Consider the following 26,435-nt stretch of genomic DNA (forward strand, 5'->3'; position numbering starts at 1 on the left):
TTATACATAAACTCCTACTGATGACTGAAATGCGTGTGGCTTTAGGCAGCTTAAGGTCTCTTTTGTATTTATAAATGAAAAATACTGAAGTAGAAAATGAGATTGGATCTTTAAAAAATAAAACGAAACTCATTCATTGTTGTTTTAAAAAATAAATCTAGCTGAAGGTAAAACATTTACAGATGGCATAAAGTTATCTAATGGTACAAACTACAAATCTGTAGTGTATGCTTCAACTTAAAGTAAATAATCAGTATGAAAACTCTTAAAGGAAGTACACTTGGTCAGGAATAAAAAATAACTAGCTAACTAAATAATACAAATTGTGCATACAGTCATATATGAAATCTATGTATATGAAGTGCTGCATTGCAAGCACATAGAAACCCTTAGCCTGACTTCATGCAGATGATAATGTGGTACTTTTTAAAAGTCATCTTCCTCCTCCCTATCTTACTCTTATTACTTATATTTCAGATTGAAATTGATTGCAAGCAGGAAGTGGTAGTATATGACCAAAGCTCTAAAGATGTGACCTCTCTCTCGCCTGACTGCTTTCTTACTGTGCTTCTGGGCAAACTGGAGAAGAATTTCATCTCTGTATATCTGCTTTCAGGTATGATGTACCATGAGAAAAAAAACCTCTTGAATAAGGAGGGTAAAAAAAAAAGCTATTGTTATAGCTGATATGTGACAAATTCATGGACTAACCACAGCATAATTTCCTTGGTGGAAAATAATCAGCTCTAATCAATACGATTTACACCCTAAAGCAGAAATCTCATCATAAAAGTTCCCTTTCTTCTTCTCCTGTACCTCTGTAGATTAGTGGCATGAAACACTAGTTTGGACGTCATCTGCTGGATCCAGTGATGAAGATGGTCAGTGTCTCCATCCTCATACAGTGGCTTCTGTAGAAAGAGAAGATACCAGAAAAGGAGTGTGTTGCAGCTCCTCAGTGTGTAGTCTGGGCAAACACCAATTGAGCATTTTATAATGATACTATAAGAACTCTTTTCTTATATCTAGTGCATGGTAGTTATCTGTTCAAACTGAAAATGCAGCTTACGCCACATAAAAGATTGTAATGTCTGTTAGGTAATGGGGGTGAATTTAGCCATGTGCAGCTGGTAAAGGTTTGGGTATTGGAGGGAAGACTAATATGTTAAAGGCCTCCTTATTTTTATTGTAACATTTCAAATATATTTCTCTTAACAAAGATTAGATCTTAGAGTTTCCTTTTAGGTTAAATAGATAGTGGAGGGGATGTTGATAAATACAGTAACAGCAGATTGCTAAAGCTCTAAAGAGCTGATGATAGAGAACAAAAGAAAAATGTAAAGAAGCTATTTACTACTAATTCATTACTGCTGAGTGCTTGTTTCAGGAAATACAACCAATTAAGATCAATTCACAGTAAAGTAACATAATGCAACAGAATGAAGTAACACATCTCTTTTTTTCTCTTACAATGATTTTATTCTGATCTTAATCCTTAGGTAATAAAGTAGCTTTCAGTGTCACTTTTTTTAATATAAATTAAAAAAACTAGCTACTTAAAACAAACAAAAGAGGCATTTTGGTGTATGGGGTGAAGGAGGAAGTGCTAGATTTTGTGTTGTACAATGGTCCTTGGAGTTTCTTTGCATGTGGCTAGAAAACCAGATAAAATGTGTTGTCTCAGTGACCTGATGACCAGTGCTCATAAACATTTATGGCTTAGAATGAGAGTAGGGGTCAGTGCACTGTGTAAAAAGAAAAAAAAAACCACCTTTGTACTTCAGTTTTCCCTAAGCCTCTTGATTAGGTTTATTTAAAGCAGTGACCATAAATAAATACTCTGTAGTAGGAAAATATTTTTTGTTGTTGAATAAGCAGCAATTAATAAATTTCTGAAATTCCTCCATCTGTTCTTCCTACCTCCTCCCCCCATTAGTGGGCATGCAGTAAGTTATTTTTTTATTATTATTTATTTAGGTTTCGCATAAAGGTATATTCAGCCCCGAAGGTAGTTTTCCATTGAAGTAACTGATGTAAAGACCTCAGGGGAACCTTTACCAATTAGTTTTAAGTCTTGATCTAACCTCATAAAAATATTTATCATCTGGTGAGAAACGTTCTCAGGAATTTAAATATTTGCTTTGGTTCTTAATTTTTAACTGTACACAAAATACTGAAATGTAGATACTGAAGGATTAACCTACTCCCATCACTGCATCTACTCTGCTGAGTTAAATAAGTCTTAAACGTGGAGATGTGACAATCTTAACAATATTTCAAAGCTGGATTTAGTTTTATGGAATCCTGTTCCGAGTTACATTATTTTTGTGATGTTTCTGCCTGCTCTGTAGAAACAGCTGAGAGGGATTACTGGCTCTCTTTTGATGAATTAGCATTATTAAGGCGGGAAACAGCAAGTCTTGCTTAAATCCTATTCCATTCTGCCGGTGGAAAACATTCACACTCTACTTTCCTATAATACTTGCTCTTCCCTTCTCTTAACCTGGTTTGCTCCTACTTGTGCAAGTACAAATATTAACGACATTTAACGACATTTAACGACAGATACCTTTCAAATGTTGCCAGTGATGAGAGTGGAGATATTTAGGAGTGTGTATCTGTGTGTGTAGAAAACTTACTCTAAAAAAGATTTCTGACCTTCCTCCCCACCACCCCCCAAAAAAAATGAGCAACAAAACAGAAATCCTTACCTTTCTATATTTCCAACCTAAGATTAAGTATTACAATAGCCTAATACAGAAACACTGCTGACTCTCAGTTAAAACTAAAAGCAAGGAACTCAGGCGGATGTGTAACAATGGTAAATGTCTAAGAGGGACCAGATAACTATTACAGGTAATTCAGGATCACTGAAAGAGTTTCACCAAACTGTGTAATAATTTACTGCTGCAAGAACGGCATATTTTGCCAGCAAGCCATAAAGAACATATTTTAATTTTTTCATCATAATTTTGCCACTTAGACTTGCTGTACCTCAGTATTCACTAGTACTGTGAACAGCCCATACAGAAAACGTATAAAATTATAAAGTGTGTGTGCAAAGGAGAGTTAAATAGACTTAGATGCCTTTTGTGAGCTTCTAGATCTGCCTGTTCTCTAGAGCCTGAAGGATGTGATATAGTTATGGCTAAATACTGTCTGTAGAAAGCTTAATTTGTGATCAGAGATGAAGCTTCTGTGCTTCAGTGGGTGAATCAAAGATTGCTGGGAAAGAACAGCTGATCTCACATCCAGGTCAGATGGGAGTTGTCTTGAAAAGGAGTCCATGGACTTCTGTGGACTTTACTGCTTACTATACAAATTATTTTTGTTGTTCAAAAAAAGTCAATAGCAAAGAATAGCAAGCTTCCAAGGTGTGCAGTGTGAAGGCCACATGTGACTCACAGATCACTTACTGAGTCAGGGAGCTGTTCACCACCATTCTGAAACCTCTGTTGGATGTGGGTACAATGACCACGTAGAAGAATTGCATTGAGTGGCAATAGAAATTCAGGAGGTGAATTGTCTACCAATCTCTGCTACAGTTCTGCTTTTGTAAACTGTGAGCAATTGAATGATTTAATGGATTTTGCTTTCACAAGACCTCTGATAAGCTTTTACAGCACACAAAGCTGCTGTGATAAGCAGAAAGGCATTAATTATTAATTATGTATTCAGCAATGAATGCTGGTGATATACAGTGGTAAGTGAATGAAGTCATAAATGCATGAGTATGAAAAAGAAAAAGCAAACAGAATGAGTTCAATGAGACTGGGCAAAGATCTTGGAAATAAAATAGCAAGAGATTAGCCCAGGACTGTTGCAAGAGGTGTTTTAGTTAAAACTCCAAATTGGTGTTTCCCTGTGACCTGTCTCTCACTAACAGTGTGCATATGAAGTGGTAGGCTTGCGTGAAGGACACAGAGAAGGAAACAAGTTGAAGAGCTCTTCTACAGTTCTGTTTATGCTGGTGTTTTTCTTAAAAATATTTGAAATCATAAGTTGATGTAAGGGAGTCTTAATGCAGGAATGTCAGTATCTGCAGAGTATATTTACTGTTGTATTTTCTCTACTTATCTAAAGCCAAGCTAAATGGAAAAGAAAGCAGAGTGCTCTCTGCCTGCTTTGTCACTAGAAAAACTGTCTTATGACAGAGGAGGAGGAAATCTTAAGGATATTCTTTTATAGGTAGGTTTTGTTATTTCCATCTCTTGATGGAAAAACTGAGCTTTTCTCCCTGCTTCCCATGTGCCAAGTAGGAGGATACCTCATGTGAACTAAAAGATGGTGTGAGTTAGTTGCAGTTTCTGCAACTGGTACATTTCTAACACCCTCACATCTATTAACGTTTGGAATCGGAGTTTGTAATAATCTTTGGTTATGGCTGAAGTTGTGAGCAAGTCTTTGGAGAGTGCCTTAAAGAGAAGAGCACATCCTCAATGATAGTTGTTAAAATATTGACATTATCTACAAGTTGGAATAATAATAGGGAGCACTAGCAGTTAAATGTCCTGCTGACCTTTGGAGGAGGAAGGGATGTCAGGTTTCCTTGTACCGTTGATACCTTTAGGAGCAAGTCTAACAAAAAAGGCAGAAATCTTGCAGAGGTGTTGCAGTATCCCTCAATGGATATAGAAAAGTGAGTACCCTTGGCTACAGCAACTCCTCTGCTAATATTCTCCCAACCCTTTTATTTTTAAAATGAAGCTTTGAGTGTTCACTTAGTGCCGAGATTGTTTTAAGCGCTTGAAAAATGGAAGTAGGGTTTATTACTTTCATATGTGTATTCTTTTGCTATCTTACAAGAGAGCAAAGTTTGGCTAACATGAAGCTCTTGTAAGATTTCTCAAACCCAAGAATAACTTGTTAACTTGGCTTTTGTTTGGGAAACCTCTGGATGTTTGTGAAACTTAAAGGACTGCAATCATAACTGAGATTTTTTTTTTATTATTATTTTTTTTTAATGCAGAATGGGTAACTGTGTGTGTCCAGTTTGTTCCCTGTGCTTGCTGTTAGTGTGACTCTACTAATGCTACATGCCACCTGGGTGGGTGGATGGGTCTGACTCCATTCTCATACCCCCAGCCTTGTTTGCTTAACCTGCCTATTAACCTTCTCTTACCAAACCCTCAGGGCAGAGAACTCCCTTCACTACTGTGCTTGTAAAACACTTAAGCACAACAGGGCTTCTTTCTAAACGTTGCCATAATAATAATAAGTTTTCTGAAGGTGAAACTTGAGTCTGTTGAACTAAGTACAGGCAGCGGATGAGAGGGAACTGGAAGGGAAGCGTGGAGGAGGAGGAGCACTGTCCATTGGGATGGCTGTGTTGCTGGTAGGGCTCTGAAGCCCCTGCTTGTGTAATGGAAAATGGCAAGCAGCCCTGCCAGCTGAGCTGGAATGCAGAAATTGTGATGGTCTGCAGAGCTCTGCAGCTTGTCTAAACAGCGTGGAAATGTTGGAGATTCCTAAAACTCTGAGTCAGAGAGCTCACATCTACTCATTATGTCAGGGAAAAATCTATAGTGTGGCGTTTAGTTAAATATTTTAATGTGCAATGGAAACGTGACTGTGAATGTGTTAAGTTATGGCATTAATCAGATCACATGCTCTTATACATTAGTGTTTTGTATATTTTCTATTTTTGCTGCAGTTCTGTTTACTTTTGATTTCTGCATCATTTTCAGTAACATTATACATTCTGTATTCCTGGCACTGATCAGTATAAACAGAATCGACTTCCAGATTGCTATGGGGTTGGAGTCAGGGGGAGAAGGCAGCTAAACATGAATGTACTCCATTGCATACCTTTGTTGTTTACAGTAGTTTGGTAAGGCTTACTTAAAGTTGGTCTAGACATTATGTTGCAGAAGTAGTTGCAAATTTTGTGATATTACTCATTTCTTTATTAGTTTATCAGTGTATAAAATTTATGATTACTGCCCGTAATTAAGAAGTAAATCCTGGATTTAAAGAAGATGGTGGAATATTCTGCCAAATAAGAAGGCTTTAAAATCTCTTTTTTGCAACTCTCTTCTAGTTCATGCATGTTGTCTTTTGTTTTTTGACTGGTCACTTGGGTTTTAGATCTTTTCCTCCACTCCCTGCTCTCTACTTTACTACTTCAGAATAACAGTTTGACACTGTTAACACTGATGAACTGGCAGACAGATCTTGTGGAAACAGGTCGCTCCTAGTCTGCTTTCAAGAGTTCATCGAAGAAGTCCAGCGTCTTTCTTTGGTGTTTTCTGAACTGTCAGAACCCAAAGGAGAAAGAAAAAGAAATGCCTAATTGGAATGAGTTAAGAGTAATGTCAGTGTTTTCACTGTTACCAGTGTGCACTGTCCTTAGGCTTTTCCAGCAGACTCTGTGACCTGTGAAAAACATGTTTGCTCTTTCATCTCTACATCAGGAACAAGAGACAAGATCTCCCTGTGCCACAGGGACAGCTGGACCTACTAGCATATTGTATAGAACGTTTTGTAGGCTCTTCTTGGTGCAGAGTTTTACACAGACTAATTTTGCAGGAGCTGCCATGTTGTCTGTCTCTCTGCTGTCACCAACAAAAGATGTTTTAAGCTTGTTGGTCAGCTTCAATAAGGCCTGACAAAAGGAGTAATTAAATGAGAAAAATGATGGAAGTTCTTGTAAGCCCTATGGAAATGAGCAAGACTGCAGTGGACAGCCTCAAATTAGTGTCTCCCTCTGAAAAGTAACTTCAGGTCAAGCTGCATTGGATTTCCAGCAGGACAAAGCAGAAGTAGTGTGTGGGTTGAGTGGCGCAAGAGGAGTCTTGGAACTTCGGCTGCAATAGCCAGATGAGGAAAACCTGTTCAATCAGTGGTAAAGTGGAACTCTGCGCATCTATCTGGTCGTTAGTCAGTCTTCATTAGTTTGACAATGTGGCCAGGTGCCCTTATCTCAGTTATCAGGCACTTCTCGAGCTGAGTCTCTTCTCCCCTGGTTGGCTTTGCTGCTAGGCTCTGGGTGTGAGAGGCAGAGGTGTGGGCTCTGTCAAGCTTTGCCTGACAAACACTCAAAAACTCAGTGGCAGCTAACAGGAACGTCTCCTGTTTTCCTGCTTCCCTTTCACTGGTGAGCTGTGGGCAGATCAGCTGTTGCACTTTTAATATCAGCCTTAATCTGCCTTATCTCTGGTCTACGGTCAGGTCTCTGTTTTGGCTGTGTTTTGTCAATATCCACTTACCAGATTAGTAAGAGAAACTATTTTTAGGTGATTAAAACCTCAGGGAAAGACCTCTGAAAACCTTTTGAGAGTGGTAAGGAATGATGTTATTGGTGGTTGAAACAGTAATTTTGAAGGCAAGATGTTGATTGTTTTTTCTGTATCTAACGTGTAGGTTGAGGCATAGGATGAATTTATGAGATAATATCTGTGATATATTCCACATGCATGCAAAGGAAAGAATATATATGTGGATGGGGGAAATGAATGTTACTGTAACAGGCACATTTGGCAGAAACATTAGGTGGCATACAGGGCTAACAGCCTTGGTTACTGCGGTATATATTGTGTAAGAACCAGTGAGCTGCTTGAGGTGATCTTTGAAAGGTAGTGGGAGGACAGTATGCGTTCTCTCTTTCCAGCAACATGTGGAAAACAAAGGTATTTAGTGTAGGGAGTGAAGGGGTCAGTGGCTGATGGATGAGGGAAACGTGCAAAGTAGATGCAGTAGCTGACCTGTACAATAACAGATGAAATTCCATTGGACCAGCCACAGTATCATAAAGCCAAAGATGAGTAACTCGTGTTAGTGTGAGGATGGGATGTGTGTTGATGGGAATGAAGAAAAATGCTTAAATTTTGAAAACTGAATTTTAGTATATTGGCATTCCTGCTCACATCTGAATTTTTACAGGTGAAGCCATGCTTCCACCAAGTGATGCAACCAGTGTGAAAGAACCATAAAAATGAGGGGGTTGGGAAAAGCAGTGTAATACGTAATAAACCAAGGAGACATCCTCCCTTCTCCTTCATGTCTCATGGCCTATTATGTTTTCATTTATCTTGAATGGTTTTATTGAGTATTGGATAAAACCATGAAATATTATTTGCACTTTACAACTCTGTATTAAAAGTATTCAAAAGAAAAAAAGAAAAAATTAAAAAATAAAGGAGTGGAGAGTTAACTAACCTTCCATTTGCAAACCATCTCTATTAGTTTTCCTAGCTACTGTTCTTGCAACTACAGTGTGGAAATTGGCAGTACTGTGGAGTGCTCTTCATCTGTTTCCATGTAAAATAAAACAGATGAACTGATAGAAATGCTTGTGGTTATTTCTCTTTACTAATTTAGAATTTGTCTTGAAGGTGGTTAAACTAAATAGTCATAAGTGTCTGGATGGGTTCCATTCCCTTAATGGAAGGTAGCTGTTCCCAAGTCAACAAAAGTTCTCTAGCCATCATTTCTTGCCACCCGATCCTGTTGTCTTTTCCCCTCCTCTTCCTTCTGCTGGCGATGTTAGGAGATTTATTTATACAAGGATTTATGCAATGAATATATAAGAAAGAGTAACATACATTATAGAAGTCTGCTAAAATCTTTTCATCTCTTATGGTTTTGTTCCTGTTTTGTTCCTAGCTGAGAAGGGAGCCAAAGCTTCAGATACTGAGTTTCCTTTAACAATCATACCTTGATGATCGTAATTTTAACACACGTATATAGTTAGGAAACTGCAGTGCCTTAATCATAGGAAGTCTAGTCACCAATTTGCAGAACCATAGCAACAGTGTACAGAACTTTGCAATCTTCTGATGGTTTCTATAAAATCAGAACAAAACTAAATAAGTTGACTTTTGTCAACTTATGTTTCTCAGAGACATAAAGGACAAGCAGCTGAATGTCACAGGCCATTTATCACTGCTACCTTGGTGTCTTGCTTCATGTTGGAAAATGTTTCAGATTATAATGTCTGAAAGTCACTTCTGTCTATTACTTTAAATGCTCCCATAGTGATGGAAGTCACCATTCCTAAAGAATTTTCCCTGAAACTTGGGTAGAGTCTATTGTACAAGACGGACTAAACAGTTCTACTCGCTACTTGCTACCAGCTGAAGAGTATGTGGACTTACACACTTCCGGTCATGGCAGAAGCAGCTGCCAATTTAAAAGTGAAGGAGATGCTCTGTGCTGCTAGTTTTGCTTGGCTGTTGGGGTTTTCTGGATATAACAGAACTATTGCATTAGTGAAAATGGAGGAGTCTTCCATTTAATTCATTGATATCAGGTGTTTTTGTGGAAGAAGAGTGAAAAACTTCACCATTAAGAATGCAAAAATTCTGTGTGATTTCAGATGCTGTGTAGCAGAGACTATTTCAGAGTGATTTGTTGGTCTTTTTTTTTTTTAAATATGCTTGGTAATTGAGCTGATTGTTAAGATAGAGAGAACAGCCTGCCAAGTGCTGTAAGCAGGGAGGGGATACTGTTCTGGTTGAGGCACAGCAAAGTGAATGAGATTTACTAGGTCTTATCCAGGAGATTAGGGCCAGGACTGAGTTACATTCATCAAAGATTGCAATGAAACTTCATCAAACCAGTAGCTCCATTAATGACTTGTAGTCGTTTTATTGTTTGTTTGTTTTCTTTTTTTCCCCACAGTTTCAGCATGCTCTTTTGATTGATTTCCCATTTGCAGAGGCTGCAGTAGTGGGAGAGAGAGGGTGTTGTTCAGAAACTTTCTGTGAAGAAGCACATTTTCTCTTACTAAATAAACAGCACAGTGTTGCCAATAGCCCTATTCCAAATGAGGCAATTAAGAAGGCTTGTAGATAAAATTTACCTTCATGCAAAAATCATCCTCAACCTATGAAATCTGAAGCTAAATCAATCTCATCTTTCTTTTAAGATTTGGCTTTCTACTATTCTGCATTCCCATCTTTACAGTAAATTCATTTTCCAAATGTTTAATTTTTTTTTATTTTTATTTTTTTAGAACTATATGCTCCATTTACAGTAGAAATGTAAAGGTAGTCTGCATGGGTAAGGTTCTTCTCTCATAAGAGGTTCCCTCATGTAGACTGTATGTTATTTCCTGCTTTTAGGGTTAATGGGGTTCATAATATGTCTTTTAAAGTAGAAATGTGAAGTCAGAATTTTTCAGTATGTATATAGGCGCCTTTAAAAAAAGAAAACATAACTATATGAGAGCTGATTTGAAAGTAATGCCTCCTATTCTATTATGTTGGCCCACGGCATCAGAGGCAGATGTTTGTCATATGGCAGTATAGGTTGAATCTCCCTGCCAGTATTCTATTACGTTTTGTTGCTGTGCAACTGATGGCAGCAGAAGGGCAGTCTGACGAAACGGTGTCTGACATGGAAGTAAATATGAAGCAAAGCTGTGTCACTGAATTCCACCATGTGGAAAAATCTGGCACCCATTGGCATTCATCAATGCTTGCTGAATGTTTATGGAGACCAAACTGGGCATGTGAGCAGTGAGGCAGTGGGTAACTTTTATGAAATGGATACAGAAGATGACGGAGAAGATGGATTAATGTTTGAAACAAGTCACCAATTGCTTGCTTTCTGAAGTCAGCGCATTATAGAACCTGCTTAGATTGGGTGCTAATCTGCAATACCAAGTTAAAACACATGCGGAGGAAATAAGGAGTTGCTTGAGAGCATGAGTAAGGATAGTCAGGTAACACACAGTGTCATAGGTACCTGATATGAAAATGTTGTGGTTGTATTTGGTGTTGTAAAGGTACTGGAGTAACATGTTACTGGGAAAGTGTGTGTAGAAAGGATGGCTATTTAGGGATCAGTGTCCCAGGCAAAGCACTGATGCATCTAATCTTGAATCACTTCAAGCTTGCAGTCTCTGTTTTTAGCATATCAATGTATTGCCTAATTTTATTTTATTTTATATTTTTAGTATCCATACAGAAGTGAGACTAATCTGTAGGTATTTGGAATAAATCTTAAAAGAAGCAAAAAACCACAACTTTGCCCATGTTGTCTTTACCAAGAAAGCACAAATGTAAAATTTCTTCTTTGCTTGTGCAATTTCTTAATAAGCAATAAGAGTCACTTCATTTTGGGAAAAGCTCAAGAGTTCCAAAGAGTTTTTAACTCTTTCCCAAGAGTTAAATAAAGAGCAAATTAAAACAAAGATTGATTTTATTTTTTTCTTTTCCCTTGGTTTTATTTCTTTCCATTCTTCAAAGGATTCAACCCTCCAAGCTCTTTAAGGAATTGCTGGGCTCTGCCACCATATATTCCCTAAAATTTATCTAAAAGTTGTGTAGTGACTAAAAATTCAAGGATTGCTTCCTGTAGCAGATGCAAATTATTTTGCTATACATAGGAGAATTTGTAAGTTCTGGAAACTTTCTGTACATTAAACAAGTAGTGTCCGTGTTCCTGAACAGAGAGACTGTAAAATAAGGAGTAAGCCTACTAACAAGAATAGAAGATGTCAGAGCTGAACTTTTACAGTGTCCCTGGTATATTTGCTTCATTTTAGGGTTATGGCTTGTGGTAGGCAGTGCCTTAGGATAGCATCCTCCAGTGAACTCACCAAAGTCCAACCTCACCCTTATGTTGCCTGACCCATTTCCCAGCTTGGAGTTTCTCCTGCCCACTTTCACTGGATTGTAAAACTTACCTGTGTGCCCATTGAACTCATTAACCTGGTAGAAACTACTTCAGCAAGAAATAAACATGTTTGAAAATGACAGGGAGGAGAAAGGATATACGTGTGTGTATATATATATATGCATATATATATATATATATACACACATACTAGTGCTTGTAACATCAGATCACAGAAGTACTTTTCATGGATTACACAGCCAGGAATGGAAGATGGAGCTGTAACAAAGGATAGTAAAGCTGTTGTATTTACTTAATGGCCTGTAAAACCAGTTGCAGATTGTTGTACTTGGAGCTGTGCTTTTGAGCTTTTTAAATCTAACTAGGTCCCAGACCTGTCCTTTTTCTCTGCTTTGAAGAGTGTAGGGCTCTCTTCTCTGGTGAGAAAAAACAGCTCACAGTTCAACTCCTGAAAGGCAGTAGAATCATAGAATCACCAAGGTTGGAAAAGACCTACAAGGTCATCCAGTCCAACCATCTGCCTATCACCAATAGTTTTCTGTAAGCTGTAAATGTACTGTGTTTTCTCTTTTCTACTTCCTAACAGATTGTACAGTAAAATGGAAACTATATGACATGACATGCAGATAGATTAAAAAAAATAAAAAGAAAACTTTGTAGAGTAAATTACAGCTATTTTGTCTTAGGATGATTCCAGAGATGAGCATTGTCCTAGTTGTCTAAAACTACTTATCTAACAATGTAGACAAGTAATTTTTTTCAGTCAGGGGACTGGCATTGCTGTTCAAAAAGCTTTTGTTCTGTAAACTGCTTGTTGGTTTCTTTGTTTATCAGATAAAATGGGCTGTTACACACATGCCTATTACCTTGTTTTGATCCTACACTTACTAAAGACAGAATTTAAAATCCAAAGAATAGAAAGAAGTTGGGCAATGGTAATGCAGGCCTTGACAGAACAGTACATACATTTTCTTATTGCTGAATAATTTTTATTCATGTCTTCAAATTAATAATACAGAACATTGCATTTGCCAGATTTAGCACATTAATACTTTACTTCCTTGATAATAAAACTGTGTCTTGTACTACACGTAATTACTCCTTCTTCTCTTGGAGTTCCACTTGTCTCTATATTTTTAATCTGAAAAAGTAGCTGGGAACTTTGACTTCCATTTGTGCCTCATCCTTACCAATTGGCTATTACATGGTGAAAACTGTCAAAAAAAAAAAAAAAAAAAAAGCCTGTAACTGCTGAGCTGAACAGCTGCCTGCAGTTCTTCTTTAGACAAAATTATATATGGGAATGAACTGAGCTTAGTGTTCATCTAGACTGTAATAAACCAGATAGTTTCTGAGTGAAAATGTTTAGCCAAAGTGTAGGTTGGTTGCTGGAAGTCTCGTTTTGTTCTTCAACAAATGGAGTAGGGCTTGTTGAAGCCCGGCTGGTAGCAGATGTATTATACAGCTCGTGCCATGGGAAGGAAACAGGGGCCTGGCAAGGCTAGAAAAGGAAATAGAACTTGAGCTGTGTGTTGTGTATTTGTGTCTGCAGTAGTCTCAGACTTGCTTTTAGAATCATAGAACTGTAGAACATGCCAAGCTGGAAGGGACCAACAAGGATCACCAAGTCCAGCTCCTGGCTTTGCACAGGACCACCCAAAATTCAAACCCTATGTCTGAGAGATTGTCCAGATGCTTCTTGAGCTTTCTTAGCTTGGGGCGGAGACCACTGCCCTAGAGAGCATGTTCCAGGGCCTGACCACCTTCTGGTGAAGAGCCTTTTCCTAATCCCTTTTCCCACCTACCAGAACCCCCAAATCCTTTTCAGCAGGGCTGTGCTCCGTCCTTGCACCCCTCCTGCTTCAACTCCCACTCATGAGATGGAGAAGTTTTGGCTGAGCATGGTTTTGAAGCATGAAGCTTGTTGCAGTGTGTTGGATGAAATATATTAATTTTGAAGCAGCATAGAAAATAATTATGCAAAATTCTAAAAGCAAATGTTGTCATACATTGATGCTTTTACTAATTGAGTAAACATAATGGCCTCTAAGAGCAGTCTAATTATAGACATAATATGAGTGAAAGAATTCTTCAGAAAACAGTTTGCTGGAGCAGAAAGGCAAAAGTATGTGTGCTTTTTGCACTGGGGTTTTGTTTGCTTTTAAAAGTCTCAGTTCCACGTATCTTTTTGAGAGGGAAGAAGCAACAAAAATCTGATGAATGAAGAGAGAAATAAATAAACTTTCCAACTAATGTTGTACAAAGCCAGGCCTTGCATTCTAATGAATGGTTGTGCACAGTCATGCTACCTATGGATGAGGTTTGCATACAGCTGTACAAGTTCCTCTGTTAAGGCTGCTGGCCCTTTATGCCTCTCCATCTTGTACAAAAAATACCACTTTTTGAGAATAGGTACAGGCACTGATGCATGTAAATAATATACATACTATGCCTCTCACAGGTGGATTTGCTGAATTCTCCAGCTCTTTCCCTGGTCTCTGCGAAGGAAAATCCACACTTGTCCCTACTTGCATTTCTCAGCCCTGTCTACCAGTCTCTAACACTGGCCCAACCAGGATTTTGCCTCATCTCTATCTGGGGTGTCAACGGGACGTCCTCAACAAGGTGAGCATTCTGGATGTTATGCTGATGAGTATATAATCTCCATGTGTCTGCCTGTGCCTCTGTCGTACTGCATCATGCAGCTCCAGAACATCTGAAGTAGATCTAGGTGATAGGAGTAAAGAACTTGCTGGGTAATTAACTGACTGGTTTGTGGGCCCAGAGAGTGGTGGTGAGTAGAGTTAAATCCAGCTGGCAAACAGTTACGAGCAGTATTCGCCAGGGGTCAGCACAGAGGCTTGTCCTCTTCAATATCATTATTGGTAACCTGGACGAGGGTATTGAGTGCACCCTTACTGAGGTAAGTTTGCAGATGACACTAAGCTGGCTGGATGTGTTTGTCTTCCTGAGGGTAGAAAGCCCCTACAGAGGGATCCAGACAGGCTGGATTGCAGAGCTGAGGCCAGTGGGGTTCAACAAGTCCAAGTGCTGGGTCTTGCACTTTGGCCACAACAACCCCAGGTGACACTACAGGCTTGGGGAAGAGTGGCTGGAAGACTGTGTGGAGGAAATGGACCTGGGGGTATTGGTCAGTGCTCATCTGAACATGAGACAGCAGCACGTCTACGTGGTCAAGAAGGCCAAAGGAATCCTGGCTTGTATCAGAAATAGTATTGCCATCAGGAACAGGGAAGTGATCATCCCTCTGTACTCAGCAGTGGTGAGGCCGCACCTCAAGTGCTGTGTTTAGTTTTGGAAGACACTGAGGCCCTGGAGCATGTTCAGAGAGGGGCAGTAAACCTGGTGAGGGGTCTGGAGCCACAGGCCTCATGAGGAGCTGCTGAGGAAGCTGGGATTATTTAGTCCAGGGAAGAGGAAGCTCAGGGGGGATGTTATTACTCTGTTACTACCTGAAGGGAGGTTGTGGTGAGATGGAGGTAGGCCTCTTAAGCAACTAGAGTTAGAACTAGAGGGAATGGCCTCAAGTTGTGCCAGGGGAGATTCAAGTTGGACATTAGGAAATAGTTCTTGTTGTAAAGAGAGGTCAGCTGCTGGAATCGGCTGCCTACTGAGGTGGTGGAGTCACTGACTCTGGAGGTGTTCAAGAAACATTTAAATGTTGCACTGAGGGACATAGTTTAGTGGGAAATACTGATGATAAGTTGACAGTTAGACTGGATGATCTTGGAGGTCTTTTCTAACCTTAGCGATTCTATGATTCTGTACCTTCCATGGCTTTCACACAGCAGTTCTCGATGAGAACAAATGATATACTGTCCACATAATTAAACCACACACCACACACTGTATTATGATACTTGGTCTCCTCTCTCTTTCCTCTTGAAGAAGGTGATGTCATACCTTCCTCAGTAACCTACCAACCAACAGCAAGCTATTAAATCTGCTGTTGCTGTAGGCCAGGTAGTTTATTGTGTATAGCACCAAGTAGTTCGTTTTGGAATGTGTTGGATATTGATACAACTGTATCAGTAGCTCTGGTGAGACAAAAATAAAGATAGTCTGTTTTTCAGTATTTTCTTGAAGTGCTTATATATGTGGGTTTTTTTATCCATGTATAAAGCTAAAGATTGGAACTATCATAATGGTCCTGTAATTGGATTGTTATCGTAAGATCCAATTAGTAAATGGACACCAAACTATTAGAAACTGCCCAAAGGAAGACTACAAAATGGCATAGAGTCTAGAGTGGAAGACATACGAGGAACAGCTGAAGTCCCTTGATTTGTTCAGCCCAGAGAATAAGAGACTGAGGGCAGACCTCATTACAGCCTATGACTTCCTCATGAGAGGACCGGAGGGGCAAAGTCTGATCTTCTCTTTCTGGTGACCAGTGATAGAACCCAAGGGAAAGGCGTAAAGTTGAAACAGAGGAATTTTGGGATGGATATCAGAAAAAAGTTCTTCACTGAGAAGGTTTTGGGCACTGGAACAGAATCTCCAGGGCAGTGGCCATGGCCCCAAGCTCCCAGAGTTCAAGAAATGTTTGGACAACACTCTCAGACAGATGGTCTGATTTTTGGTTGCTCCTGTGTGGAGCCAGGAATTGGACTCAACAATCCATGTAAGTCCCTTCCAACCTGGGATGTTCCATCAGCCTATGATATTCTTTTATCATATTTTTCATGCTTTCTTCTACTTCTCACTCCTTCCCAGTCTTGCCTTTAAAAGGCTATTTTTTGATATTCCACAATTTAAACAGGGTCTTTGACAAACAGGCAATCATTTAGAAGGTATATGTATTTTTAAAGAGCATACAGAAAAAATTTTAATAGAGGACCATTGGCAGTCTTTGTATATATCTCATGTTTTAAGATCTTCAGCATCTTTGATGTGAGGCAACAGGTCAGCAATTCAGACCTGATTCACTTAAGATGGATATCAAAGCAGCGTACTGTTGTTCTTGTCATCCTCAGACAAAAGACATCAGGTAAACTTAAACACCAAGTAAATTAAAAAAAAAAAAAAAAGAATACATTCTGCTTTAAGTGTAGAAAATCAGATGCTTCGGTGTTGTTTGTTTCAATACATGAATGGTAAGTGCTATCCTAGGTCTGGGAGAGTGGAGGGCCTTTATTTTCCAGCACAGCCAGGGACATGCCACAGCATCTGGGAGCATGACTGGAACTCTTGTGCTATGGCTCTTGATTGAATAATCCCGAGAGATGAAAGACAGTGTTCCCCTTACTTGCAGTAAATTGGTTCCTGTGAGTAGATGTTATGCACTAGCATGGTATGTGTGCCTCGTCAGGAAAGCAATCCAAGTCGTAGTGGTGGTCAGGAAATTCATTATAGAACTGGAAGAGTCCAAAACCACAACTGCCACTGGTAAGCCCTGAGTGTGGCAGAGCATTTTACTAGAGAGTGGACGCTTGAGGGTGTCTCCCATGTCTATCAGTTTACAACTTTAATATTATTTCAAGACGTGTCTGTCATAGCTGCAGCTGCAGATACTTTAGAATCATTGTAGGACCCCTGGGAGTTGGTCAGATTTGTACTTCTTCACCTCATAAGTTTCTTACCTGTTCTCAGGACAAATATACATTTTATGATTTCATATTTGCTTTCATTTACTGGGGACAATTGCATTGACCTTACTTTTGCTTTCAGATGCTACCTGTTAGTTCCTATTATCTCACTACTGACCAGACATGCTGATTTCTCTGAAATCTGAATGTCTAAAATACTTGGGAAAAAAAAACTATATTTGCAGTTCACTTCAGCACAATGATTTAAGGTGGAATTTTCAGCATGGTTTGTCAAGATGAGGTAAACTTTTCAGATGATTGCGTATGGGGAAGAATTTTTCTTGAACACATACTGTCTTGTGATGTCACCTTCTAGTAACTCAGATGCTGTTTCCACTACTGCCTCTATTATAATGATTTATGGATGGAAAACAAGCAAATGCAGATGTTTGGATTGTGTCTGTGAGGAAAATTAATGATCACTTCAGAAAATGATGTGGAGATTACTTAGACTTTTGCTTAAATTTATTTCTAAATGGTTAATTCTGAAAACATCTATACCGTTCTCTGCAGTGATGAAACACTAAGAGTGTTGTGGAGTTTCTGAACTAGCTTTTCAATGTGTTCTTTAATAATCTGGTGATCAGTGATATTGCTTTGCCCAAATTAGTGTATTTGCAAAAAGTGTACTTTTTTCACCATTATCAGCTCTCTTTTACTGTAGTAAAAGAGGACAGAGAAGCCCATTTCAGTTTCTGGGCCTCAGTCTGATATATTGTTGGCTATTGACATCAGATGGCATTGCAAGAGGGTACTTGTTTTGACAGAAGATCTTCGTTGATGTTCAGATTTGTGAAAGTAAGACAAACTAAGATCTAACCTATATGTGAGTGACAGTGTCTTTTCTGAAAATCAGGATAACAGAAAAGAAGCTCTGTTGGGAATGGGCCTGAACGACCCTCCCGCTCACATCGCATATTTTGTACCATCATTTCAGCTGTAAGAGGTTCTGCTTTGCCACTTACATAACCATGCTGTGGTGGTGGTGTTTTTTGTTTTTTTTTTTTTTTTCCAAACCTGGATTTTATTTCCTGGAATGAAGTAACATTGTAGGGTGCCATTAATTTTAAAATTAAACAAGTCATAAAATGTAAATAAGCTGATAAAAGAACATTTACCTTCTTTTCACAAAGTTGGTACAAGGATTTCTGGGTCTTCTTTCTATCATAATTCACTTCTTCCTCTTGGGTGCCTTACAATGAAGACACTGTTATGGTTATTGTATTATAGTGTGTTGCACAGGGAATGATTGATACTTTAGAACAGAAGGAAGCATAACTTCTTTCTTTAGCCTCAGGCTCAAAGATGAGTGTGAACACATTTTCGGGTGTCTTTTTGGCTCAACAATTTCAGAGTTGGTGTCTGCAGCCTTTTAATTCCTATTTGGATAATCAGTTCCACACACCAGAAACATCTTGGATAACCACAGAATTGCCATGGTTGGACTGTACAGCCCACCAGCACTTGTCCTCTATGTTTTCTTTTGTTTTTTTTTTTAATGAAGACTGTTCTATCCTTCTTCCAAATTCATTGTGTTTCCAGTGTTTCTCACTGAAGATTTAATTTATGCCTGTGTTATACATATGTGTGCATGTGTTCAGACCTTCTGTGTATAATTGATTTTCTTGCTATTGCTCCCGTGCTTTGGCATAATTTTACTTTTTAATATAATTTCTATAAAAGCTAAAAAATTAAGATCAGATTGTGTGTGTGTTACTTTAGTGTAAATAGAAATCTAGCAAAAAATTCCCCTTTTAATTATTTAATTATTATTATATAATAATTATTATTATAACTACTGTCACTGCTTGCCACATCACACCTGTAACAGAGTAGTGGTTTGATAATTATTACGTTAACTTGCTTACTTTTCTGTGGCAAGGTGCTTACTTGAAAGAGATGGGGTGGATGTTCTGCAGAAAATTATTCGTAGTACTCAGGCACCAAGGTGCCTGCTGCATCACAGACTTTTTTGTAGCACAATTCTAAGTACAAAGAACACAGCAAGGTGCAGCACGTGTTTGTTTTGCAGTCATGAAAATCATTTTACTTAAAAGGCCCCGTTTTGATCGTATGCTTTGAGTCTTTTCTTGTTCCTGTGACAATCTTGGAGGACTAAAGACTGAAAACTGAAATAGGGGCAATCTTAGGCCATAAAGCAGGCCTTAAAACTGCAGTTAGTGCTGCACAAAAACAGCCTACTTCAAGGCCTTAGTTTTGAATGAATTTTGCACCTTGCTTTAGAAACAAAGCAGCCTTGGGTACTTGAAGAGGCAATTGCAGTAGGCATCAGTTTCATGTCACGTTTCTGATTATCTGTGACAGGATAATCTCATCTGAGATAAGTGATCCTGAATGCATGTATTCTGATCAGCAAACTGCACGTGGGAAATGTTTGATTAAGTTGTCATCGTGCATGGGGAAAATTTAAACCAAAGTAGCAAGAAGATAAATTGATTCTCTTGGAAGTAATGCTTCGTAGTAACAGATGGTACTCTGCCATTATTTCTGTTGTTAAATTTGTTCTTATAGAATTTGCAGTTCATATGCTATTTGAACATTCTGGATGTCTCGTTAAAGGCTGTTTAAATAATCAAAAGTTTAACAGTGATCTTTTTCAAAAAACAGTGCCCCTTTTTGTAATAAAAAGTACATAAAAATACATAATTTACTTTTGAGTTCCTCATTTTTTTGTAGTGCACCAAAGGTATTTTTTTACTAATTTGCTTTTAATATTTCTCTTTCATAGGAGATGATCCAGCAGAATGATATTGGATATGTACTGAATGCCAGTAATACCTGTCCAAAGCCCGATTTCATTCCAGAATCCCATTTTTTGAGAGTGCCTGTGAATGACAGCTTTTGTGAGAAGATTTTGCCTTGGTTGGATAAATCAGTCGATTTTATAGGTGAGAAGAAACTTTATATTGGCTCTCCAAAACGCTTTCTGGATTATTCAGTGTGTCTGCCTTCTATTTTGTCTGGAGAACACCTGAATTCTTTCTGGGAAATACCCTAAGGATCTACATATACCATCACTGTCACTTCATAAGCACAGAAGCAAAGTAACAGGGAGATTCTGCCACTGTGTGTTCCAGCACTTACAGAACAAAGAGACTTTCTAAGAGCACAGCTCTGCTTTTTGGCAACCTGGTTGGTGCCTGTAATATGCCTGCAGAGAGAGTTAGAAAGTTAGACACACAGATCCTGTCTTTGGCTTTGAGCAGTGAGCTAACAGATTAACTGGCCGAATTGTTTCTAATTTTACATGCAAGTAAAAAGCAAGTGCTCGTGATGGAGCAGTCAGCTTTCCCAGAAATCTAGATGGGGTTGTTTATGTGCACGTTAAAGTAAATGCAGTGCATTTCCTGTGTAGTCACATGTTTCTTCTATACTGAATGCAGCGATTGAGAATGTAAATGATTGTTGTTCAAAGCTTCCATGAGATCTGTAATTAGCAGCTGATTTTGGAAGTTCTGAACAATTTCAAATGAACATTGCTTTCCTTACAAAGTTTTCATCATGATATAATGCTGCTGATTTCTTTGGTATGCAGAAAAAGCAAAAGCATCAAATGGCCGTGTGTTAGTGCACTGTTTAGCTGGAATATCTCGCTCTGCCACAATCGCTATTGCATACATCATGAAGAGAATGGATATGTCCTTAGATGAAGCTTACAGGTAAGCAGAAAGTTTCCCTTCATGTTAATCCTTGTGTCTGGCAGCCTGTTTTTAAGTGGTAAAAGGTTATACGACCAAGTGCAGAAGCAGACATGTTCCTTTATGCTTTAGTTCATTGGCCTGTAGGCATTCTTGCTTTAAATGTAGGCTTCCTCCGTAAACAAATTAGTGGTTGTGTGCAGACACTGTGTGCCTAATGTTCATTCAAAATGCTGATGCTGGCCTTTGCTCTGAGTAGGCAAATAAATGAAATCTAAACTGCATGTGTGCCTGTGTACACACTGATAGATCATTGCAAGCCAAAGAGAGAATGAAACGGGTAGGGTTAAACCTTGAGAAATGAGGATATTTATAATCCTGTTTGTGACAAATGTTAGCCTGGATTTATTGACTTCAGTTTGCTGTTTGGTAATGCTCTCAAAGAAGTGCCTGCAAGTAAAATGCGTGGGAATTAAGGAAACAACTTTGTTGCTATTAAACTCCAACAAAAACTCTTGGAGAAAGTATTTTGAAGAATCAGCACTATGTGGGATTAGAGAATTCCCCCACACACACTTTTTCTACCTTTCAGTCATAGTATTTCCGTACTTGTATCGTGAATGCTACATTCCACGTGACTCGATTGCAGTTTACCACAGCTTCTCTGTTTCACTTGACAAACTTCTTTTTGTTCCTGTGTAGCACAGGAAACATTGTCTTCCGTCTTGACAGACCTTGCAGGCTCACTGGCAGAGCTGACGCACCTCCAGTGCGTGCGTCATGCAGAAGCAATTTAACAATTGTGCTGGAGCAGCTTGAGAGGAGCACCTTCCAAATCACTACTGTCTCTGGAAACAGAGATGGGAACAGAAAGATGAACAGTTGATATTGTCCTGTGGGGGAGGATTTTCATGGGGCACTTTTAAGTTGCTGACAGGGTGTAAAAGAGGCCATCTCTTCCATGTAAGAGGTGCCAGCACTTGCAGATGTCTCCCATAGCATTTAACAGTCTGCAGAAGACTTCTGCCAGTGCTTGCTGACTGCTTGGTTTGTCAGGTATGATGAAGAAGGTTTGGCTTGTTAAGAAGCAGAGGTGAAACTTGACAGGGACACAGGGAGAGATAGAGGGATGAATTGCTGGATGTGGATGGTTGCTGTGCAAGGCTTAAGCTTCATGCACTAATCATCTTGTCTGATCGCAAGCTGCAGGTCTGGAGGTGGGAGCTGTATAGCACTGAATGCTTCTTAAGGGCACACGCCTCAGTGAACTTTCACTTACACTTCTTTATTCTTTCCATGACACTTTCTCTATGTTAAATTCATTTGTTTTTTAGCGGAAATGTGAACTGAGTGTGAGTGATTAATCATCCTCGACCTTTGTTGTTGTTTTTCTCTTTGCACTGTTGTAAGTGCTGAACAACAACTGTGAAAACTTTGATTTTATTTTACTGTATTTCCTTTGGTGTGATTTAGTGAGAAAGGTCTGCAGCACATTTCACTTACTGGTTTGGGATCTTTTGCTGGCAAAGCTTAAAAGAAAAATACTTTTTCTAGTTTAATGAAAGGTATTAGAAAAAAAGTTCACCTGGCCCTTTTAAAAAATAAAAGGTGACATTAAATGTTACTTGACATGAAAGATCCAGGGAAATGTGCTATTTTTATCTTTTGTTTAATTTGTTCAGTGGACTATACAAGGGAAACAAACATCAACGTTAGATATTTTGCATGCTTTTCAATTAGAAAAGGCATGCATTTTGAAATGAAAAGTTTTGCAAAGCCTTATAACATGGCAGAGGGGATCAAGGAGACTTGATGCCTTTTTTCTAGTTAAAAAAAGCTAGTTTTAATGTTAAAACTGCCTCATATTTTGGGGTGGGAGGAGGAAGAAGGTAAAAAGGAATGGATTTGCACTCCATAGTGGAAGTTTCCATCACTTTGTTCAATCTGATCTTGCAGGTCGTAACATCAGCTTGACTATTCCCTGCTATTCAGATGATGGGCAGAAAATATCAGTGCCTGTTGTGTTCACAAAGCTCGGTGTCTTTGAAGCTGTTGCAACCCCAACAACAAAAAACAATGACACTTGTTTTTGTTTTCTGTCACGTGCTTGCTTGCATTTATGTTTGTGTGTACGTATATGACTTCACATTAGAATTTTTCTCATGCCATTTTTAAAAACCACACACTCACTTTTTGTATGTGTCCCCAGAGAGATTTTCTGGCTTTAATAATAATTGATTTCCTCCTTATGTGTGTGTTTGCAGTAGGTTTAGCTCTTCAAGCTCTCTTCCCCTGTTAATTCCCTTGTCATCTGCTACCTTCATAGTTCCAGGAATGGGAAGGAAAAAAAAAAAAAAAGAGGAGGGATTTGGACAGCCTTCTCTTTTACAGCCAGTAAAAATACAAAGGTTTCTAGCTGCAGCACAAATCAGGCAAAGTCTGATGTCGTATTTAACTCTGAATTGCACGATGTGACTTCAGTGCTCAAGTTTTTCATTCATTGGAAGTCCTGATCAGGAGTACGTTTTCAAGTATGTGTTGCAGGTTGTTCATATTCAAAGTGCATGATTGCACATGTGTGAGAGTTGTAGAGGCTGTTTCCTTCAGGACTGGAGAGTAACTGTTATGTGGATTCAGTGATGCCGTTACTCTTTCACTGTTAACACAGGCAGAACTGTATCAAGTGATTCTGTAAATGCTGCATTTGCTCATGTTACCTTTTTGATGATCATATCAGTGGTCAATACCAGTGTATGGCAGAAATGACTGGCATTTGCTGTACAAGGTCGGCATTCATCAGAACAATCTCTTGACAAAGGGAGAATGGGATAGGAAGCACTAACGGCATGAAGGAGAGAGGAGAAAGGAGTATGGGATTCCTGTCGCTTGGATAATGGGAACAGGTGCTCTGCTTTCTGCTTTGATGCTGTTCACAGAACTTGAAGAGCTCTTAAATTCAGCCAGAGACCAAAGGTAGCAGTGGCACAGTAAAATAAACAATTTGTCAAACCTCCATGTAGGCATCATGAAGAGGTAAACTGAATGCTTTCGTTCCTCCCCCTTTAGCTGCCTTCAAGTAATAGAGTTGAGAGCATCCAGCATTATCTTGCATAAAAGCTGTCCTCTTTCCCATCCATAAGTTAATTGTGCTTGTTGGAACCTCAGGCTGAGCATCCTGACAAGTGAAGATTAGGCTGCTAACCGTAGGATGATTGTTGTGCATGTTATCTCAAGTCTGAGCAGCAAGTTCTTAAATTAATTTGTTTTTCCCTTTCCAGATTTGTGAAAGAAAAAAGGCCGACCATTTCTCCCAATTTCAACTTTCTGGGCCAGCTTTTGGACTTTGAGAAAAAGATCAAGAACCAGAGTGGTCAGCCTGGACACATCAGTAAGCTGAAACTTCTGCACTTGGAGAAAAGCAGTGAGCACGTGCTGGTGCCAGAGGGAGGGCAGAGCAGCCTTGCCACAAGTCAGCTCTGCATCACTGCTACCTCAGAGATATTGGAACCGAAGCCCACAGACCCTGGGAGCGTGCCATGCACACACTTGCCCTCACTGGAGGACAGCCCACTGGTACAGGGTATAAATGGGCTGCACGTCTCCGTAGATAAGGTGGAAGACAGTAACCGGCTGAAGCGCTCCTTTTCGTTGGACATCAAATCCGTGTCCTACTCTGCCACTAGCAGCTGTGTGACTGCATCGGTGCAGGGCTTCACCTCTTCCGAAGACACCTTGGAGTACTACAAACATGCGACAGCTTTAGAGGGAAGCAGCAAGCTATGTCAGTTCTCCCCCGTGCAGGAGGTCTCAGAGCAGACCCCAGAAGCCAGCCCTGATAAAGAGGAAGCAGACCCTCCGAAGAAGCCCCAGGGTGCCTGGCAGCTGGACAGCCAGAGCAAGCGGCAGCATGTAGGGAGAGCCAGCGGTGGTGCAGTCACCCAGCGGGCGCTCCTGTACCCGCTGCACCGGAGTGGGAGCGTGGAAGACAACTACCGAACGAACTTCTTGTTTGGGCTTTCCACCAGCCAGCAGCACTTGGCGAAGTCTGCGGCAGGGCTGGGCCTCAAAGGCTGGCACTCGGACATCTTGGCTCCTCAGACGTCGGCCCCATCCCTTACCAACAGCTGGTACTTTGCAGCTGAGTCCTCACATTTCTACTCTGCCTCCACCCTCTATGGGAGCAGTGCTGCCTACTCTGCCTACAGCTGCAGCCAACTGCCCACGGGCTGCGAGCAAGCCTGTGCTGTGCGCAGGAGGACGAAGCAGGGCAACCGTGGTGACTCCAGGCGGAGCTGGCACGAGGAGAGTTCTTTTGAAAAGCAGTTTAAGCGCAGAAGCTGCCAGATGGAGTTTGGAGAGAGCATCATATCGGACAACAGATCCAGAGAAGAGCTGGGGAAGGTGGGCAGTCAGTCGAGCTTTTCAGGCAGCATGGAAATCATTGAAGTGTCCTGAGGAGCAGTGGACGAGTGTGACTGTAGCGGAGGCGCTCCCATTCCAGGTCCCTGCAAGCCTGAAAAGGACAAACCCCATGCAGAAGAGGGAGGGAGGAGACACGGAGCTTTGGTAGGAGTGCAGTGACTAGATGGGTAGAGCGAGGCCACAAGAGAGCATCTGCATGAGGAGCCTGAGCCTACTATTGGGGTTTTCTCCTCCCATCCTGGAGAAGTGCAGAACATTTCGAAAATTTTTCCCTGACACAGGAAGCACTTATGTGCAAAGAATTGCATGTCCTTTCAGTGTTTTCAGAAAGGAAAGAAACTCTTGGTATCAGACCATTTATCTGGTTCCACTGAAACACACTCCTACCCATCAAAGCTAGTTTTACTCCCCCCTCCTCAAGCCCCAAGTCCTCACCAGTGCACCTTAGCTCTGACACTGAGCCAACCTCTGTAAGGAGACCTGAGGAGAAAGGAGACTGGGAGTGATTCCAAAGGAACTAGGGACTGGTTACAGCAAGGCTGGTCTGAAAAGATAATTCAGACAAATGTAAATACTGGTGTAACTATTGTTCCAATGGGTAGGCTTTAGGTGATTTTCTAGAGAGCTGCTTCACAGAAAAAACCAGTACCTCAAAAATATAACAAATAAACTAGGGCTTTATGGCTGCCGGATGCCGGTAGTCAGTCGGTAAGCAATGTGAACAAGTAACGACTCGCCACGTGGGATTTTTTTAAAGCTGTCTACGCACAAGTGTTTCAGTTGGCCTAGCAGTAATTCGAAAGGCAAAGGAGCCGTATTTGTGGCCATTTCCCCCATTCTTTTGGAACATAAAATGAGCAGTATTTGTATTTCTGCTGTTAGGCTGGCTTCTGGAAGAGGTACAGTTTGCCTTCTAAGCTGTAGTGGAGCTGTTAACACTTAGCATGTAATCTCTTGATTACATGCAAGAGAAGTGGTGTGCAGTGCCACAAAGCCTTCTTCTTGGCAATTGACAGTTCAGTAGATGGCTTTAGAAAAAAGGAGTTGTAAGCTCTGGTGCTCTGAACTGAGCAGTACCTTTAGGGGCCTGCTTTTCACACCCAGCTCCCATCGCTAGTGGGATGAGAGTGATTTGTGGTTTTGGTTGTTTTCCTCCCCAACC

General features: G+C 40.0%; 1 protein-coding gene across 4 annotated transcripts in view; it reads left to right on the top strand.

The window, feature by feature from the left end:
- DUSP16 (dual specificity phosphatase 16) overlaps positions 1-26,002 on the top strand; it is a 61,837-nt gene extending 35,835 nt beyond the window's left edge. For all 4 annotated transcript variants that reach the window (XM_065742317.1, XM_065742316.1, XM_065742318.1 and 1 more), the window contains 5 exons: positions 478-616; positions 14,045-14,208; positions 19,942-20,101; positions 20,749-20,872; positions 24,130-26,002. In XM_065742317.1, the coding sequence (XP_065598389.1) occupies positions 478-616; positions 14,045-14,208; positions 19,942-20,101; positions 20,749-20,872; positions 24,130-25,306 (1,764 nt within the window). In that variant the 3' untranslated portion in view covers positions 25,307-26,002. The remainder of the gene's footprint in view (positions 1-477; positions 617-14,044; positions 14,209-19,941; positions 20,102-20,748; positions 20,873-24,129) is intronic.
- Positions 26,003-26,435: the final 433 nt, after the last annotated feature.

Source organism: Cyrtonyx montezumae, unplaced genomic scaffold (genome assembly GCF_038088225.1).
Source record: "Cyrtonyx montezumae isolate F1298 unplaced genomic scaffold, pur_monq_1.0 scaffold_3, whole genome shotgun sequence".
NCBI lineage: Eukaryota > Metazoa > Chordata > Aves > Galliformes > Odontophoridae > Cyrtonyx > Cyrtonyx montezumae.